We start from the raw sequence: 21,099 nt of genomic DNA, 5'->3' as shown, positions 1-21,099 counted from the left end.
ACCCAGACACCCCCATCGTATCTCCCTCCTCCGTCACCACCCGGACACCCCCATCGTATCTCCCTCCTCCGTCAACACCCAGACACCCCCATCACCACCCAGACACCCCCATCACCACCCAGACACCTCCGTCACCACCCAGACACCCCCATCACCACCCAGACACCCCCATCACCACCCAGACACCCCCATCACCACCCAGACACCCCCATCACCACCCAGACACCCCCGTCACCACCCAGACACCTCCGTCACCACCCAGACACCCCCATCGTATCTGCCTCCTCCATCACCACCCAGACACCCCCGTCACCACCCAGACACCCCCGTCACCACCCAGACACTCCCATCGTATCTCCCTCCTCCATCACCACCCAGACACCCCCATCACCACCCAGACACCTCGATCACCACCCAGACACCCCCATCACCACCCGGACACCCCCATCGTATCTGCCTCCTCCGTCACCACCCAGACACCTCGATCACCACCCAGACACCCCCATCACCACCCAGACACCCCCATCACCACCCAGACACCTCGATCACCACCCAGACACCTCCGTCACCACCCAGACACCCCCATCGTATCTCCCTCCTCCATCACCACCCAGACACCCCCGTCACCACCCAGACACCCCCATCACCACCCAGACACCCCCGTCACCACCCAGACACCCCCATCGTATCTCCCTCCTCCATCACCACCCAGACACCTCCATCGTATCTCCCTCCTCCGTCACCACCCAGACACCTCGATCACCACCCGGACACCCCCATCACCACCCAGACACCCCCATCACCACCCAGACACCTCCATCGTATCTCCCTCCTCCGTCACCACCCGGACACCCCCATCGTATCTCCCTCCTCCATCACCACCCAGACACCCCCGTCACCACCCAGACACCCCCGTCACCACCCAGACACCCCCGTCACCACCCAGACACCCCCGTCACCACCCAGACACCCCCGTCACCACCCAGACACCCCCGTCACCACCCAGACACCCCCGTCACCACCCAGACACCCCCGTCACCACCCAGACACTTCCATCGTATCTCCCTCCTCCATCACCACCCAGACACCCCCATCACCACCCAGACACCTCGATCACCACCCAGACACCCCCATCACCACCCGGACACCCCCATCGTATCTGCCTCCTCCGTCACCACCCAGACACCTCGATCACCACCCAGACACCCCCATCACCACCCAGACACCCCCATCACCACCCAGACACCCCCATCACCACCCAGACACCTCCGTCACCACCCAGACACCCCCATCGTATCTCCCTCCTCCATCACCACCCAGACACCCCCGTCACCACCCAGACACCCCCATCACCACCCAGACACCCCCGTCACCACCCAGACACCCCCATCGTATCTCCCTCCTCCATCACCACCCAGACACCTCCATCGTATCTCCCTCCTCCGTCACCACCCAGACACCCCCGTCACCACCCGGACACCCCCATCGTATCTGCCTCCTCCGTCACCACCCGGACACCCCCATCGTATCTCCCTCCTCCGTCACCACCCAGACACCCCCGTCACCACCCGGACACCCCCATCGTATCTGCCCCCTCCATCACCACCCGGACACCCCCATCGTATCTGCCTCCTCCGTCACCACCCAGACACCCCCATCGTATCTGCCCCCTCCGTCACCACCCGGACACCCCCATCGTATCTGCCTCCCCCGTCACCACCCAGACACCCCCATCACCACCCAGACACCTCCATCGTATCTGCCCCCTCCATCACCACCCAGACACCCCCATCACCACCCAGACACCCCCATCACCACCCAGACACCCCCATCACCACCCAGACACCTCCATCGTATCTGCCCCCTCCATCACCACCCGGACACCCCCATCACCACCCAGACACCTCCATCGTATTTGCCCCCTCCATCACCACCCAGACACCCCCATCGTATCTCCCTCCTCCAACACCACCCGGACACCTCCATCGTATCTCCCTCCTCCGTCACCACCCGGACACCCCCATCACCACCCAGACACCCCCGTCACCACCCAGACACCCCCATCACCACCCAGACACCCCCATCGTATCTGCCTCCTCCATCACCACCCAGACACCCCCATCGTATCTCCCTCCTCCATCACCACCCAGACACCTCCATCGTATCTCCCTCCTCCGTCACCACCCAGACACCCCCATCGTATCTCCCTCCTCCATCACCACCCAGACACCCCCATCGTATCTCCCTCCTCCATCACCACCCAGACACCCCCGTCACCACCCAGACACCTCCATCGTATCTCCCTCCTCCATCACCACCCAGACACCCCCGTCACCACCCAGACACCCCCATCGTATCTCCCTCCTCCGTCCCCACCCGGACACCCCCATCACCACCCAGACACCCCCATCACCACCCAGACACCCCCATCACCACCCAGACACCTCCGTCACCACCCAGACACCCCCATCGTATCTCCCTCCTCCGTCACCACCCGGACACCCCCATCACCACCCAGACACCCCCGTCACCACCCAGACACCCCCATCACCACCCAGACACCCCCATCGTATCTGCCTCCTCCATCACCACCCAGACACCCCCATCGTATCTCCCTCCTCCATCACCACCCAGACACCCCCGTCACCACCCAGACACCTCCATCGTATCTCCCTCCTCCATCACCACCCAGACACCCCCGTCACCACCCAGACACCCCCATCGTATCTCCCTCCTCCGTCCCCACCCGGACACCCCCATCACCACCCAGACACCCCCATCACCACCCAGACACCCCCATCACCACCCAGACACCTCCGTCACCACCCAGACACCCCCATCACCACCCAGACACCCCCATCACCACCCAGACACCCCCATCACCACCCAGACACCCCCATCACCACCCAGACACCCCCATCACCACCCAGACACCTCGATCACCACCCAGACACCCCCATCACCACCCAGACACCCCCATCGTATCTCCCTCCTCCGTCACCACCCAGACACCCCCATCGTATCTGCCCCCATCACCACCCAGACACCCCCGTCACCACCCGGACACCCCCATCGTATCTGCCCCCATCACCACCCAGACATCCCGTCACCACCCAGACACCTCCATCGTATCTGCCTCCTCCATCACCACCCGGACACCCCCATCGTATCTGCCTCCTCCGTCACCACCCAGACACCCCCATCACCACCCAGACACCCCCATCGTATCTGCCTCCTCCATCACCACCCGGACACCCCCGTCACCACCCAGACACCCCCATCACCACCCAGACACCCCCATCACTACCCAGACACCTCCATCACCACCCAGACACCTCCATCACCACCCGGACACCCCCATCACCACCCAGACACCCCCATCGTATCTGCCCCCTCCATCACCACCCGGACACCCCCATCACCACCCAGACACCTCCATCGTATCTCCCTCCTCCATCACCACCCAGACACCTCCATCACCACCCAGACACCTCCGTCACCACCCGGACACCCCCATCACCACCCAGACACCCCCATCGTATCTCCCTCCTCCGTCACCACCCGGACACCCCCATCACCACCCAGACACCCCCATCACCACCCAGACACCCCCATCACCACCCGGACACCCCCATCACCACCCAGACACCTCCATCGTATCTGCCTCCTCCATCACCACCCGGACACCCCCATCACCACCCAGACACCCCCATCACCACCCAGACACCTCCGTCACCACCCGGACACCTCCATCGTATCTGCCTCCTCCATCACCACCCGGACACCCCCATCGTATCTGCCCCCTCCATCACCACCCGGACACCCCCATCACCACCCAGACACCACCATCGTATCTCCCTCCTCCATCACCACCCAGACACCTCCATCACCACCCAGACACCTCCGTCACCACCCGGACACCCCCATCACCACCCAGACACCCCCATCACCACCCAGACACCTCCATCACCACCCGGACACCCCCATCACCACCCAGACACCCCCATCGTATCTGCCCCCTCCATCACCACCCGGACACCCCCATCACCACCCAGACACCTCCATCGTATCTCCCTCCTCCATCACCACCCAGACACCTCCATCACCACCCAGACACCCCCATCGTATCTGCCTCCTCCATCACCACCCGGACACCCCCGTCACCACCCAGACACCCCCATCACCACCCAGACACCCCCATCACTACCCAGACACCTCCATCACCACCCAGACACCTCCATCACCACCCGGACACCCCCATCACCACCCAGACACCCCCATCGTATCTGCCCCCTCCATCACCACCCGGACACCCCCATCACCACCCAGACACCTCCATCGTATCTCCCTCCTCCATCACCACCCAGACACCTCCATCACCACCCAGACACCTCCGTCACCACCCGGACACCCCCATCACCACCCAGACACCCCCATCACCACCCAGACACCCCCATCACCACCCGGACACCCCCATCACCACCCAGACACCTCCATCGTATCTGCCTCCTCCATCACCACCCGGACACCCCCATCACCACCCAGACACCCCCATCACCACCCAGACACCTCCGTCACCACCCGGACACCTCCATCGTATCTGCCTCCTCCATCACCACCCGGACACCCCCATCGTATCTGCCTCCTCCATCACCACCCAGACACCTCCGTCGTATCTGCCTCCTCCATCACCACCCAGACACCCCCGTCACCACCCAGACACCCCCATCACTACCCAGACACCCCCGTCACCACCCGGACACCCCCATCACCACCCAGACACCCCCATCACCACCCAGACACCTCCATCGTATCTGCCTCCTCCGTCACCACCCAGACACCTCCATCGTATCTGCCTCCTCCATCACCACCCGGACACCCCCATCACCACCCAGACACCTCCATCGTATCTGCCTCCTCCGTCACCACCCGGACACCCCCATCGTATCTGCCCCCCCCGTCACCACCCAGACACCTCCATCGTATCTCCCTCTTCCGTCACCACCCAGACACCCCCGTCACCACCCGGACACCTCCATCACCACCCAGACACCCCCATCGTATCTGCCTCCTCCGTCACCACCCAGACACCCCCATCACCACCCGGACACCCCCATCACCACCCAGACACCCCCGTCACCACCCAGACACCTCCATCACCACCCAGACACCCCCATCGTATCTGCCTCCTCCATCACCACCCAGACACCCCCATCACCACCCAGACACCCCCGTCACCACCCAGACACCTCGATCACCACCCAGACACCTCGATCACCACCCAGACACCTCCATCACCACCCAGACACCCCCATCGTATCTCCCTCCTCCGTCACCACCCAGACACCCCCATCGTATCTCCCTCCTCCATCACCACCCGGACACCTCCGTCGTATCTGCCTCCTCCATCACCACCCGGACACCCCCATCACCACCCAGACACCCCCATCGTATCTGCCTCCTCCATCACCACCCAGACACCTCCATCACCACCCAGACACCTCCATCGTATCTGCCTCCTCCATCACCACCCAGACACTCCCTTCGTATCTGCCTCCTCTGTCACCACCCAGACACCCCCATCACCACCCAGACACCCCCGTCACCACCCAGACACCCCCATCGTATCTGCCTCCTCCGTCACCACCCAGACACCTCGATCACCACCCAGACACCCCCATCGTATCTGCCTCCTCCGTCACCACCCAGACACCCCCATCGTATCTGCCTCCCCCATCACCACCCAGACACCCCCATCGTATCTGCCTCCCCCATCACCACCCAGACACCTCCATCGTATCTCCCTCCCCCATCACCACCCGGACACCCCCATCGTATCTCCCTCCTCCATCACCACCCAGACACCCCGATCGTATCTCCCTCCCCCGTCACCACCCAGACACCTCCATCGTATCTCCCTCCCCCATCACCACCCAGACACCTCCATCGTATCTCCCTCCCCCATCACCACCCGGACACCCCCATCGTATCTCCCTCCTCCATCACCACCCAGACACCCCGATCGTATCTCCCTCCCCCGTCACCACCCAGACACCTCCATCGTATCTCCCTCCCCCATCACCACCCGGACACCCCCATCGTATCTCCCTCCTCCATCACCACCCAGACACCTCCATCGTATCTGCCCCCTCCATCACCACCCAGACACCCCCATCGTATCTGCCCCCTCCATCACCACCCAGACACCTCCATCGTATCTCCCTCCCCCATCACCACCCGGACACCCCCATCGTATCTCCCTCCTCCGTCACCACCCAGACACCTCCAACACCACCCAGACACCCCCATCACCACCCAGACACCCCCATCGTATCTCCCTCCTCCGTCACCACCCAGACACCTCCAACACCACCCAGACACCCCCATCACCACCCAGACACCCCCATCGTATCTCCCTCCTCCGTCACCACCCAGACACCTCCAACACCACCCGGACACCCCCATCACCACCCAGACACCCCCATCGTATCTCCCTCCTCCGTCACCACCCAGACACCCCCATCGTATCTCCCTCCTCCGTCACCACCCAGACACCTCCGTCGTATCTGCCCCCTCCATCACCACCCGGACACCTCCATCACCTCCCAGACACCCCCATCACCACCCAGACACCCCCGTCACCACCCAGACACCCCCGTCACCACCCGGACACCCCCATCACCACCCAGACACCTCCATCGTATCTCCCTCCTCCGTCACCACCCAGACACCCCCATCGTATCTGCCTCCTCCATCACCACCCAGACACCCCCGTCACCACCCGGACACCCCCATCCTATCTCCCTCTTCCGTCACCACCCAGACACCCCCATCGTATCTCCCTCCTCCGTCACCACCCAGACACCCCCGTCACCACCCGGACACCCCCATCCTATCTCCCTCTTCCGTCACCACCCAGACACCCCCATCGTATCTCCCTCCTCCGTCACCACCCGGACACCTCCATCACCACCCAGACACCCCCATCGTATCTCCCTCTTCCGTCACCACCCAGACACCCCCGTCACCACCCGGACACCTCCATCACCACCCAGACACCTCCATCGTATCTGCCTCCTCCATCACCACCCAGACACCCCCGTCACCACCCAGACACCCCCATCACCACCCAGACACCCCCATCACCACCCAGACACCCCCATCACCACCCGGACACCCCCGTCACCACCCAGACACCTCGATCGTATCTCCCTCCTCCATCACCACCCAGACACCTCCATCGTATCTCCCTCCTCCATCACCACCCGGACACCCCCATCGTATCTCCCTCCTCCGTCACCACCCAGACACCTCCATCGTATCTGCCCCCTCCGTCACCACCCAGACACCCCCGTCACCACCCAGACACCTCCGTCACCACCCAGACACCTCCGTCACCACCCAGACACCTCCGTCACCACCCAGACACCTCCATCACCACCCAGACACCCCCATCGTATCTGCCTCCTCCATCACCACCCTGACACCTCCATCGTATCTCCCTCCTCCGTCACCACCCTGACACCCCCATCGTATCTGCCCCCTCCGTCACCACCCAGACACCCCCGTCACCACCCAGACACCCCCATCGTATCTCCCTCCTCCATCACCACCCGGACACCTCCATCACCACCCGGACACCCCCATCGTATCTGCCTCCTCCGTCACCACCCAGACACCCCCATCACCACCCAGACACCCCCATCACCACCCAGACACCCCCATCACCACCCAGACACCTCGATCACCACCCAGACACCTCCATCGTATCTCCCTCCTCCATCACTACCCAGACACCCCCATCGTATCTGCCTCCTCCATCACCACCCAGACACCCCCATCGTATCTCCCTCCTCCATCACCACCCGGACACCCCCATCGTATCTGCCCCCTCCATCACCACCCAGACACCCCCGTCACCACCCAGACACCCCCATCGTATCTGCCTCCTCCATCACCACCCAGACACCCCCGTCACCACCCAGACACCCCCGTCACCACCCAGACACCCCCGTCACCACCCAGACACCTCCGTCACCACCCAGACACCCCCATCGTATCTGCCTCCTCCATCACCACCCAGACACCCCCATCGTATCTCCCTCCTCCATCACCACCCGGACACCCCCATCACCACCCAGACACCCCCATCACTACCCAGACACCTCCGTCACCACCCAGACACCTCCATCACCACCCAGACACCTCCATCGTATCTCCCTCCTCCATCACCACCCAGACACCTCCATCGTATCTCCCTCCTCCATCACCACCCAGACACCTCCATCGTATCTGCCCCCTCCGTCACCACCCAGACACCCCCGTCACCACCCAGACACCTCCGTCACCACCCAGACACCTCCATCACCACCCAGACACCTCCATCACCACCCAGACACCTCCATCACCACCCAGACACCCCCATCGTATCTGCCTCCTCCATCACCACCCTGACACCTCCATCGTATCTCCCTCCTCCATCACCACCCGGACACCCCCGTCACCACCCAGACACCTCCATCACCACCCAGACACCCCCATCGTATCTCCCTCCTCCGTCACCACCCTGACACCCCCATCGTATCTCCCTCCTCCATCACCACCCGGACACCCCCATCGTATCTCCCTCCTCCATCACCACCCGGACACCCCCGTCACCACCCAGACACCCCCGTCACTACCCAGACACCTCCGTCACCACCCAGACACCCCCGTCACCACCCAGACACCTCCATCACCACCCAGACACCCCCATCGTATCTGCCTCCTCCATCACCACCCTGACACCCCCATCGTATCTCCCTCCTCCATCACCACCCGGACACCCCCATCACCACCCAGACACCCCCATCACCACCCAGACACCCCCATCACCACCCAGACACCCCCATCACTACCCAGACACCCCCATCACTACCCAGACACCTCCGTCACCACCCAGACACCTCCATCACCACCCAGACACCTCCATCGTATCTCCCTCCTCCATCACCACCCGGACACCCCCATCGTATCTCCCTCCTCCATCACCACCCAGACACCCCCATCACCACCCAGACACCCCCATCACCACCCAGACACCCCCATCACCACCCAGACACCCCCATCACCACCCAGACACCCCCATCACCACCCAGACACCTCCATCACCACCCAGACACCTCCATCACCACCCAGACACCCCCATCACTACCCAGACACCCCCATCACTACCCAGACACCTCCGTCACCACCCAGACACCTCCATCACCACCCAGACACCTCCATCGTATCTCCCTCCTCCGTCACCACCCGGACACCCCCATCACCACCCAGACACCCCCATCACTACCCAGACACCTCCGTCACCACCCAGACACCTCCATCACCACCCAGACACCTCCATCGTATCTCCCTCCTCCATCACCACCCAGACACCCCCATCGTATCTGCCTCCTCCATCACCACCCAGACACCCCCATCGTATCTGCCTCCTCCATCACCACCCGGACACCCCCATCGTATCTCCCTCCTCCATCACCACCCAGACACCCCCATCGTATCTCCCTCCGTCACCACCCAGACACCCCCATCACCACCCGGACACCCCCATCACCACCCAGACACCCCCATCGTATCTCCCTCCTCCATCACCACCCGGACACCCCCATCGTATCTCCCTCCTCCATCACCACCCAGACACCCCCATCGTATCTGCCTCCTCCATCACTACCCGGACACCCCCATTGTATCTGCCTCCTCCATCACCACCCAGACACCTCCATCGTATCTCCCTCCTCCGTCCCCACCCAGACACCCCCATCGTATCTCCCTCCTCCGTCACCACCCAGACACCCCCATCACCACCCGGACACCTCGATCACCACCCAGACACCCCCGTCACCACCCAGACACCCCCGTCACCACCCAGACACCTCCGTCACCACCCAGACACCCCCATCGTATCTGCCTCCTCCATCACCACCCAGACACCCCCATCGTATCTGCCTCCTCCATCACCACCCGGACACCCCCATCGTATCTGCCTCCTCCATCACCACCCGGACACCCCCATCGTATCTCCCTCCTCCGTCACCATCCAGACACCCCCATCGTATCTCCCTCCTCCGTCACCACCCAGACACCCCCATCGTATCTCCCTCCTCCGTCACCACCCAGACACCCCCATCACCACCCAGACACCCCCATCGTATCTCCCTCCTCCGTCACCACCCAGACACCCCCATCACCACCCAGACATCCCCATCGTATCTGCCTCCTCCATCACCACCCAGACACCCCCATCGTATCTGCCTCCTCCATCACCACCCAGACACCCCCATCGTATCTGCCTCCTCCATCACCACCCAGACACCCCGATCGTATCTCCCTCCTCCGTCACCACCCAGACACCCCCTTCGTATCTGCCTCCTCCATCACCACCCAGACACCCCGATCGTATCTCCCTCCTCCGTCACCACCCAGACACCTCGATCGTATCTCCCTCCCCCGTCACCACCCAGACACCCCCATCGTATCTGTCTCCTTCCCCTACAACTCTGTTCTTTTTTAAAATACTGCCCCTGCACATCTCCTTTGATCTTGCCTTCTCTCAACTTAAACAAGTGCCCTCTGCTATTAGACATCTGCAGCCTGGGGAAACAGATACCGTCAGTCTGCTCTGTGCTTCTCGATCTTAGAAAGCTCCATCAGCCTCTGCCATTTCAGCAAAAAGCAAACAAAGTTTGTCCAGCTTCCCCGTTTCTCTGATGGCCTTGAATCCCAGCAGGATCCTGGTGCACGTCCTCTGGTCCTCGTGCTCCAGAGCTGCCTAACCGTTCCTGTCCCGTGGAGACCGGAACGACACTCGGTTCTCTGAGCGGTTTAACCAGAGTTTTCATCGTTGTTATTATCCAAAGTACATGGAAGTGACACTTACACGGGCTCAAAAGAGATGAAAACAATATTAAGGATTGAAAATTATGGTGGCACAAAAAGAAGAGAAGAAAAGCCCACTAAAGCAAGAAAGAAGACCCATTGGTGTTCGACGCCGGAGCCATGGGCACACAAAGTTTGCCGCGTTGATAGCGAGGAGGGCCATTCTGTTGAAGTGGAAGGATATTTCGGCTCCCACTCTGTCTCAATGGTTCTCTCGAGTGATCTTATGTCTTAGTTTGGAGAACATTTCGAAGTCGAACCTTTGATTTTGAGAGGAGATGGGGTTCATTTGCTCGTTACTACCTTTTGAGTTAATTGATAGATTTCCTCCACGATCTAATGGTAAGTTTTGGTGTAATCTTTCTTTTGCTGCCAGCTTGATGTTTATCTTTAGAAGCTTTTTGTTTGACCAGAGTTTTACATGGCTGCCGCAGGACTTTCCCACTCCTGTAGTCAATGCCCCAACCAGGGGCGAGGAAAGGGCCCGTGCATGGACTGTCTGCCCCACTCCAATCAGAGAGGAGGCTACGTAGCATCCACAGCAGGACCACCAGACTCAAAAACAGTTCCTTTCCCCAAGCAGAGAGGCTGATCAACACCTCCACCCTCCACACCCCCAACCAGCACTACGTTATCATTTCTTGACGATCACCCCATGTACCGACACTGTGTGCCTGGTCTCACTCTGTGGACAAACAATCAATTTGTGTGTTTAAATTAGCTGATTGCGTTTTTTTTTAAATTTTGGTGCCCTTGATATTAATGTGTTTATTTGTGCTGCCTCGGGTTTGGAGTAACAATAACTTGGTTCTTTCACACTTGTATAATGAGAATGACATAAAATAATTTTTAGTTTTAACAAGTTCATGTAATCAAGAGCTGCAGGTATTGGAAGGCTGGAGAGGTGAAGCCAAGCTGAACACTGAGTGATACTGAGGAGTCTGCTGCTCTGTGGGAGGGTGGCTGCCCCTCTCAGCAACGCGTCACATGTTGATTTGATAACTCCTTCCCTCGGCATTGTTAACTATCTAGGTCATGACAAATGAGTCGATGCGCAAACTATTTGAGCTCAGTTCCTGGTGCTCGGGAACATTCGGCAGACATAAAACTGTGCCAGGTTGTCAATGCCTTCTCCAACAAGAGCTTCCTCACACAGAGTGAATCTCCCTCCACACCGTCCCATCACAGACTCCCGGGGTCAGACACAGAGTGAATCTCCCTCCACTCCATCCCATTACACACTCCCGGGGTCAGACACACAGTGAATCTCCCTCCACACCGTCCCATCACACACTCCTGGGGTCAGTCACAGATTGAAACCCCCTCCACTCCGTCCCTTCACACACTCCCGGAGTCAAACACAGAGTGAATCTCTCTCCATACTGTCCCATCACACACTCCTGGGGTCAGACACAGAGTGAATCTCCCTCCACACCGTCCCATCACACACTCCCAGAGTCAGACAGAGAGTGAATCTCCCTCCACACCGTCCCATCACACACTCCCGGAGTCAGACAGAGAGTGAATCTCCCTCCACACTGTCCCATCACACACTCCCGGGGTCAGACACAGAGTGAATCTCCCTCCACACTGTCCCATCACACACTCCCGGGGTCAGACACAGAGTGAATCTCCCTCCACACCGTCCCATCACACACTCCCGGGGTCAGACACAGAGTGAATCTCCCTCCACACAGTCTCATCACACACTCCCGGGGTCAGACACAGAGTGAATCTCCCTCCACACTGTCCCATCACACACTCCCGGGGTCAGACACAGAGTGAATCTCCCTCCACACCGTCCCATCACAGACTCCCGGGGTCAGACACAGAGTGAATCTCCCTCTGCACCGTCCCATCACACACTCCCGGGGTCACACACAGAGTGAATCTCCCTCCACAATCGTCCCATCACACACTCCCTCCACACCGTCCCATCACAGACTCCCGGGGTCAGACACAGAGTGAATCTCCCTCCACTCCATCCCATTACACACTCCCGGGGTCAGACACAGAGTGAATCTCCCTCCACACCGTCCCATCACACACTCCCAGAGTCAGACAGAGAGTGAATCTCCCTCCACACCGTCCCATCACACACTCCCGGAGTCAGACAGAGAGTGAATCTCCCTCCACACTGTCCCATCACACACTCCCGGGGTCAGACACAGAGTGAATCTCCCTCCACACTGTCCCATCACACACTCCCGGGGTCAGACACAGAGTGAATCTCCCTCCACACCGTCCCATCACACACTCCCGGGGTCAGACACAGAGTGAATCTCCCTCCACACAGTCTCATCACACACTCCCGGGGTCAGACACAGAGTGAATCTCCCTCCACACTGTCCCATCACACACTCCCGGGGTCAGACACAGAGTGAATCTCCCTCCACACCGTCCCATCACAGACTCCCGGGGTCAGACACAGAGTGAATCTCCCTCTGCACCGTCCCATCACACACTCCCGGGGTCACACACAGAGTGAATCTCCCTCCACAATCGTCCCATCACACACTCCCTCCACACCGTCCCATCACAGACTCCCGGGGTCAGACACAGAGTGAATCTCCCTCCACTCCATCCCATTACACACTCCCGGGGTCAGACACAGTGAATCTCCCTCCACACTGTCCCATCACACACTCCCGGGGTCAGACAGAGTGAATCTCCCTCCACAACATCCCGTCACACACTCCCGGGGTCAGACACCATGAGTTTCCCCCATACTGTCTGATCTCACACTCGGACGCAGAGTGACTTTCTCTCCATTCTGTCCCTTCCCCAGGATGGCTCTCCACACCCATCCGGATGACGCGGAACGTTTTCTGTTCGTGGACCGGGGTTACGTGTCCAGTCCGGCCTCCCAGGCGGACTGGACAGCCAAGCGTCTGGTCTGGGTGCCCTCGGCGAGACACGGCTTCGAGGCGGCCAGCGTGCGGGAGGAGCGGCCGGGCGAGGTGGTGGTGGAGCTGGTGGAGGGCAGCCGCGTCCTGACCGTTGCCCGCGACGACTTGCAGCGCATGAACCCCCCCAAGTTCGCCAAGGTGGAAGACATGGCCGAGCTGACCTGCCTGAATGAAGCTTCTGTGCTGCACAACCTGAAGGACCGCTACTACTCCGGCCTCATCTACGTGAGTCCTGCTCCGCGAGCGAGGGAGGGAGGGAGGGGGGAGGCATTCACAGGGTAGAGGGCTGAGTGTTGGTGGCCCCCTGTCGTTGCTGTGTCTTCGGCTCCTTCCCGCTGCTGTGGCTTTTTCACCTCCTGTGCAAACTACGCAAGATCCTCAGTGATGTTCATGCGGAGGGACTGAAGGCTGTTTCCCCTCCCAACCCCCGTAAAGGCTCCCACAGGTGACAGGTGAACCCTGAACGGAGAGGGGATGAAATAGAGAGCTGCGAAGTTAGTTCGTGGATGAGACAGAAGGCCATGGAAGAAAAAAGTGGGGGAGAGCACCAGAGAGAGGAGATGGGCGGGCAAGGAGATGAAGTGATAGAGGGAAAAGTGGGTGGGAAATGGTGAAGGGGGGTTGGGGCAATTGCCAGCTCAGGAAATTGAGGTTGGCGGCCACCCAAACGTAATATAAGGTGTTGCTCGTCCAATCAGAGTTGCCTCATCGGGGCAGTGGAGGAACCCGTGGACAGATATATCGGAATGGGAATGGGTGGCCACTGGGAGATCCTGCTTTTTCCAGTGGAAGGAGCACAGGTGCTCGGCAAAGTGGTCTCCCAATCTCACCAGTATACAGGAGACCACTCCGGGAGCACCAGACACTCTCCAATCAGGCAGCGTCCTGGTAAATCTCCTCTGCAGCGTCTTTAAAGCTTCCACATCCTTCACAGAGTTGGAGAGAACTGCAACATTATCTCACGGCTCCTGACCGATGAACGCCAGCACACCGTACATGTTCATGGACCACTCATCAATCTATGCACATGGACCCCCAAGGACTGCGTCCCTCCACACCGGTAAGAATCCTGCCTTCAAATTCCACCTTCCGAAGTGGATCTCTTCACACTTTCCCAGATTGAACTCCATCCACCACTTGTCAGCCCAACTCTGCATCCTGTCAACGTCCCATCGCAACCCACGACAGCTTTCTGCACTATCCGCAACTCCAGCAGCCTTCAAATCATCTGCAAACTTACTAGCCCACCCTTCCATTCCCTCATCACGAAGAGTAGGGTCCCTGTGGAACACCACAGGAGACCGACCTCCAGAAAACACTCCTGTTGCCTCTTGTGGGCAAGGCCATTCCGGATCCACATCCACACGTTTTTCTGGGTCCCACGTGGTCCCTTTTAAATCTCGTCCCCCTCTCATCTTAATCCTGTGCCGTCTGGTTCTTGAGGGGAAGGTCTGTGCCCCTCGTGCTTGTACTCCTCTGTGAGGTCACCCCTGCCAAGGTTTTAAAACCAAACTTGCAAATGAAAAGAAAAAGTGGGTGTTGCAGCTATCCATGTCATGAAATACATTGATTAAATAGAAAATAGTATTAAGACATAAAGATTTTTTAAAAAAACAGCTGCAACATAGTGTTCCAACTTTACAATAGTGTAGTGGCTCTGTCACACTCCCTCGGATCTTGCTGTTCACTGTCAAAGTTTGTCTTCCCGGAATGCAACACTTGGCAATGATCGAACTGAACACTATACTCCCAGTGCAGCTTCAACAACGTCTGGTGCAGCTGCCACATAGTGTCCCGGCTGTTGTCCATTTTGAATCTTCACGATGATCAATGAGTTACCGATGCTTAATCGGAAATTTTTGTTCAAGTTATTGGAGGGGCGCGAACTCGAGGAATTGGGTCGGGGGCTGAAGGATACCATTGGTACCTTATTTAAGCCCATCGTCCTTCTGGCATCAGCAGGTCGCCAAAGTCCTCTATCCTGGGCCCGTCTTTCAAGTTGTCCCCAGGTATCGCCTGTCTTTGGCGATCCTTCCTCTCCCAGGGACGAGGTCTTTGGAGATTCTGTTGTCATTTCTGAAGCTCTGGGTTTTACGGGATGGGGTTGCTGGCCCCACGCCCAACCCTCCTCTTTCTGCAGCCAGCCTCGACCCATCATCTGCTCCCCAGTTTCATCATGGATGACCCGTTTCCTCACAGCCCCGATCCCCTGCTTCTCTGTAACTCTGCCATTCTCAGCGGGATCTTACCACTGAGACTGAACGCCTTCTCCCCCGTGCCCCGAACCCTCCCTCCGGTTTGCTCACGCTCCACAGGCACGCCGTCCCGGTCACTCGGCTCGGAGTTGTGTCTTGATGTTCTGGGAGGACCTGCTGTGCACGGAATCTCTCAGTAAATAATGGGATCCTGCCACGCAGATCTTTTCCTCCACTGCTCTCTCTCAGATTAATCAGGCTTTTTATTCCGAGAATTGGGGAACGAAATGATGGGCAATTTTTGTTTTATCCACATGGTACTTGGAACAAGCTTTCAGAGAAAGCAGCGAGGCAGGGACAAAAATTATTCTGGCATTGAAAGGCTTGTCATCTGAGACAATTGATGGCTCCGAGTCGAATTCACAAGGATGAGGGGTGACCTCTTTGAAACCTGTGGAATATTGAAAGGCCTCGCTAGTCTCCTTGCAGGAGACTCCAAGACCAGAGGACACTGCCTCAAAATAGAGGGGCTTCCTTTTAGAACGGAGATAAGGAGGAATTTCTTTAGACAGAGAGTGGCCAATCGGTGGAAATCTTTGCCCAGTCATAGGGTATAGTTGAAGCAAACATTGATAGATTCTTCCACAAATAAGAGAAAGTACTCTTGATTAGTCAGGGTATGAGGGATATGGGGGGAAGACAAGATGTTGGGGCTGAGAGGGAAGTGCATCAGCCATGGTGAAGCAGACTTGATGGCCTAACCCTGCTCCTGTGTATTGTCTTGGACGAGAAGAGATCAGAGGGAAGCGGGCAGATAGAACATGGAGAAATTTACAAGGATGTTGCCAGGACTGAAGAATCTAAGCAATAAGGAAAGATTGAATAGATTATGACTGTAACATAGAAGGCTGAGAGGAAACTTGATAGAGGTATACAAAATTGTAAAGGACATAGATGTGGTAAATGCATATCTTTGAGAAGTTTGCAAAGGTATGTGGACGGTGGGAACCTGGAGGGCAATAGTCGCACTGCAGTCGATGGGAGTAGGCAGGTTAAAAGGCTCAAGATGGACGAGAGGGCCAAAGGGCCTGTGCTGGTGTTGTACTTCTCTGAAACTCAAAAGGGCTGAATGCGTGGGAATCTGGGCGGGATGGGCCAAAGGGTCTCCATCCATGCAGTATTGCAGATCTGTGATGGGGTAGACTGGGACCCTTGCAGTATTGCAGATCAGTGATGGGGTAGACTGGTTCTCTTGCGGTATTGCAGATCTGTGATGGGGTAGACTGGGACTCTTGCAGTATTGCAGATCTGTGATGGGGTGGACTGGGACCCTTGCGGTATTGCAGATCTGTGATGGGGTAGACTGGGACCCTTGCGGTATTGCACATCTGTGATGGGGTAGACTGGGACCCTTGCGGTATTGCAGATCTGTGATGGGGTAGACTGGGACCCTTGCGGTATTGCAGATCAGTGATGGGGTAGACTGGGACCCTTGCAGTATTGCAGATCTGTGATGGGGTAGACTGCGACTCTGGCAGTAATGCAGATCTGCGATGGGGTAGACTTGGAATCTTGTGGTATTGCAGATCCGTGATGGGGTAGACTGGGACCCCTGCGGTATTGCAGATCTGTGCTGGAGTAGACTGGTTCTCTTGCAGCATTGCAGATCTGTGATGGGGTAGACTGGGACCCTTGCAGTAATGCAGATCTCTGATGGGGTAGACTGGTTCTCTTGCAGTATTGCAGATCTGTGATGGGGTAGACTGGGACCCTTGCGGTATTGCAGATCTGTGATGGGGTAGACTGGGACCCTTGCGGTATTGCAGATCTGTGATGGGGTAGACTGGGACCCTTGCGGTATTGCAGATCTGTGATGGGGTAGACTGGGACCCTTGCGGTATTGCAGATCTGTGATGGGGTAGACTGGGACCCTTGCGGTATTGCACATCTGTGATGGGGTAGACTGGGACCCTTGCGGTATTGCAGATCTGTGATGGGGTAGACTGGGACTCCTGCAGTATTGCAGATCAGTGATGGGGTAGACTGGGACCCTTGCAGTATTGCAGATCTGTGATGGGGTAGACTGCGACTCTGGCAGTAATGCAGATCTGTGATGGGGTAGACTGGGACCCCTGCGGTATTGCAGATCTGTGCTGGAGTAGACTGGTTCTCTTGCAGCCTTGCAGATCTGTGATGGGGTAGACTGGGACCCTTGCAGTAATGCAGATCTCTGATGGGGTAGACTGGTTCTCTTGCCGTATTGCAGATCTGTGATGGAGTAGACTGGTTCTCTTGCAGTATTGCAGATCGGTGATGGGGTAGACTGGTTCTCTTGCAGCATTGCAGATCTGTGATGGGGTAGACTGGTTCTCTTGCGGTATTGCAGATCTGCGATGGGGTAGACTGGGACTCTTGCAGTAATGCAGATCTCTGATGGGGTAGACTGGGACCCTTGCAACATTGAACATCTCTGATGGGGTAGACTGGGACCCTTGCAGTATTTCAGATCTGTGATGGGGTAGACTTGGACTCTTGCAGTAATGCAGATCTCTGATGGGGTAGACTGGGACCCTTGCAGTATTGCAGATCTGTGATGGGGTAGACTTGGACTCTTGCAGTAATGCAGATCTGTGATGGGGTAGATTGGGACCCTTGCAGTAATGCAGATCTGTAATGGGGTAGACTGGGACCCTTGCAGTAATGCAGATCTGTGATGGGGTAGACTGGGACCCTTGCAGTAATGCAGATCTGTAATGGGGTAGACTGGGACCCTTGCAGTAATGCAGATCTGTGATGGGGTAGACTGGGATTCTTGTGGTATTGCAGATCTGTGATGGGGTAGACTGGGACCCTTGCGGTATTGCAGATCTGTGATGGGGTAGATTGGGACCCTTGCAGCATTGAACATCTCTGATGGGGTAGACTGGGAACCTTGCAGTAATGCAGATCTCTGATGGGGTAGACTGGGACCCTTGCAGTATTGCAGATCTGTGATGGGGTAGACTGGGACCCTTGCAGTATTGCAGATCTGTGATGGGGTAGACTGGGACTTGCTGTATTGCAGATCTGTGATGGGGTAGACTGGGACTTGCTGTATTGCAGATCTGTGATGGGGCAGACTGGGACTTGCTGTATTGCAGATCTGTGATGGGGTAGACTGGGACCCTTGCAGTATTGCAGATCTGTGATGGGGTAGACTGGGACCCCTGCGGTATTGCAGATCTGTGATGGAGTAGACTGGTTCTCTTGCGGTATTGCAGATCTGTGATGGGGTAGACTGGGTACCCTGCGGTATTGCAGATCTGTGATGGAGTAGACTGTGACCCTTGCAGTATTGCAGATCTGCGATGGGGTAGACTTGGAATCTTGTGGTATTGCAGATCTGTGATGGAGTAGACTGGGACCCTTGCAGTATTGCAGATCTGTGATGGAGTAGACTGGTTGTCTTGCAGTATTGCAGATCTGTGATGGGGTAGACTGGGACCCTTGCAGTATTGCAGATCTGTGATGGGGTAGACTGGGACCCTTGCAGTAATGCAGATCTGTGATGGGGTAGACTGGGACCCTTGCAGTAATGCAGATCTGTAATGGGGTAGACTGGGACCCTTGCAGTAATGCAGATCTGTGATGGGGTAGACTGGGACTCTTGCAGTAATGCAGATCTGTGATGGGGTAGACTGGGACCCTTGCAGTAATGCAGATCTGTAATGGGGTAGACTGGGACCCTTGCAGTAATGCAGATCTGTGATGGGGTAGACTGGGACCCTTGCAGTATTGCAGATCTGTGATGGGGTAGACTGGGACCCTTGCAGTATTGCAGATCTGTGATGGGGTAGACTGGGACTTGCTGTATTGCAGATCTGTGATGGGGTAGACTGGGACTTGCTGTATTGCAGATCTGTGATGGGGTAGACTGGGACTTGCTGTATTGCAGATCTGTGATGGGGTAGACTGGGACCCTTGCAGTATTGCAGATCTGTGATGGGGTAGACTGGGACCCCTGCGGTATTGCAGATCTGTGATGGAGTAGACTGATTCTCTTGCGGTATTGCAGACCTGTGATGGGGTAGACTGGGACCCTTGCGGTATTGCAGATCTGTGATGGAGTAGACTGGTTCTCTTGCGGTATTGCAGATCTGTGATGGGGTAGACTGGGACCCCTGCGGTATTGCAGATCTGTGATGGAGTAGACTGTGACCCTTGCAGTAATGCAGATCTGTGATGGGGTAGATTGGGACTCTTGCGGTATTGCAGATCTGCGATGAGGTAGACTTGGAATCTTGTGGTATTGCAGATCTGTGATGGGGTAGACTGGGACCCTTGCAGTATTGCAGATCTGTGATGGGGTAGACTGGGACTCTTGCAGTAATGCAGATCTGTGATGGGGTAGACTGGGACCCTTGCAGTAATGCAGATCTGTAATGGGGTAGACTGGGACCCTTGCAGTAATGCAGATCTGTGATGGGGTAGACTGGGACCCCTGCGGTATTGCAGATCTGTGATGGAGTAGACTGATTCTCTTGCGGTATTGCAGACCTGTGATGGGGTAGACTGGGACCCTTGCGGTATTGCAGATCTGTGATGGAGTAGACTGGTTCTCTTGCGGTATTGCAGATCTGTGATGGGGTAGACTGGGACCCCTGCGGTATTGCAGATCTGTGATGGAGTAGACTGTGACCCTTGCAGTAATGCAGATCTGTGATGGGGTAGACTGGGACTCTTGCGGTATTGCAGATTTGCGATGGGGTAGACTTGGAATCTTGTGGTATTGCAGATCTGTGATGGGGTAGACTGGTTGTCTTGCAGTATTGCAGATCTGTGATGGGGTAGGCTGGGACTCTTGCAGTAATGCAGATCTGTGATGGGGTAGACTGGGACCCTTGCAGTAATGCAGATCTGTAATGGGGTAGACTGGGACCCTTGCAGTAATGCAGATCTGTGATGGGGTAGACTGGGACCCTTGCAGTATTGCAGATCTGTAATGGGGTAGACTGGGACCCTTGCAGTATTGCAGATCTGTGATGTGGTAGACTGGGACTTGCTGTATTGCAGATCTCTGATGGGGTAGACTGGGACTT

The 21,099-nt window shown here is 57.6% G+C and overlaps 1 protein-coding gene across 4 annotated transcripts in view; it reads left to right on the top strand.

The window, feature by feature from the left end:
• The window catches only part of LOC132385495 (myosin-10-like), a 124,753-nt gene that overhangs the window by 31,405 nt on the left and 72,249 nt on the right, over positions 1–21,099 (top strand). For all 4 annotated transcript variants that reach the window (XM_059957604.1, XM_059957606.1, XM_059957605.1 and 1 more), the window contains exon 2: positions 13,706–14,051. In XM_059957604.1, coding sequence (XP_059813587.1) covers positions 13,707–14,051 — 345 coding nt within the window. In that variant the 5' untranslated portion in view covers position 13,706. The remainder of the gene's footprint in view (positions 1–13,705; positions 14,052–21,099) is intronic.

The sequence above is a fragment of the Hypanus sabinus genome, assembly GCF_030144855.1.
Source record: "Hypanus sabinus isolate sHypSab1 chromosome 24 unlocalized genomic scaffold, sHypSab1.hap1 SUPER_24_unloc_22, whole genome shotgun sequence".
NCBI classification, from domain to species: domain Eukaryota; kingdom Metazoa; phylum Chordata; class Chondrichthyes; order Myliobatiformes; family Dasyatidae; genus Hypanus; species Hypanus sabinus.
Note: the sequence above shows the minus strand (reverse complement) of the source record. Positions and strands in the feature narration are given on the sequence as shown.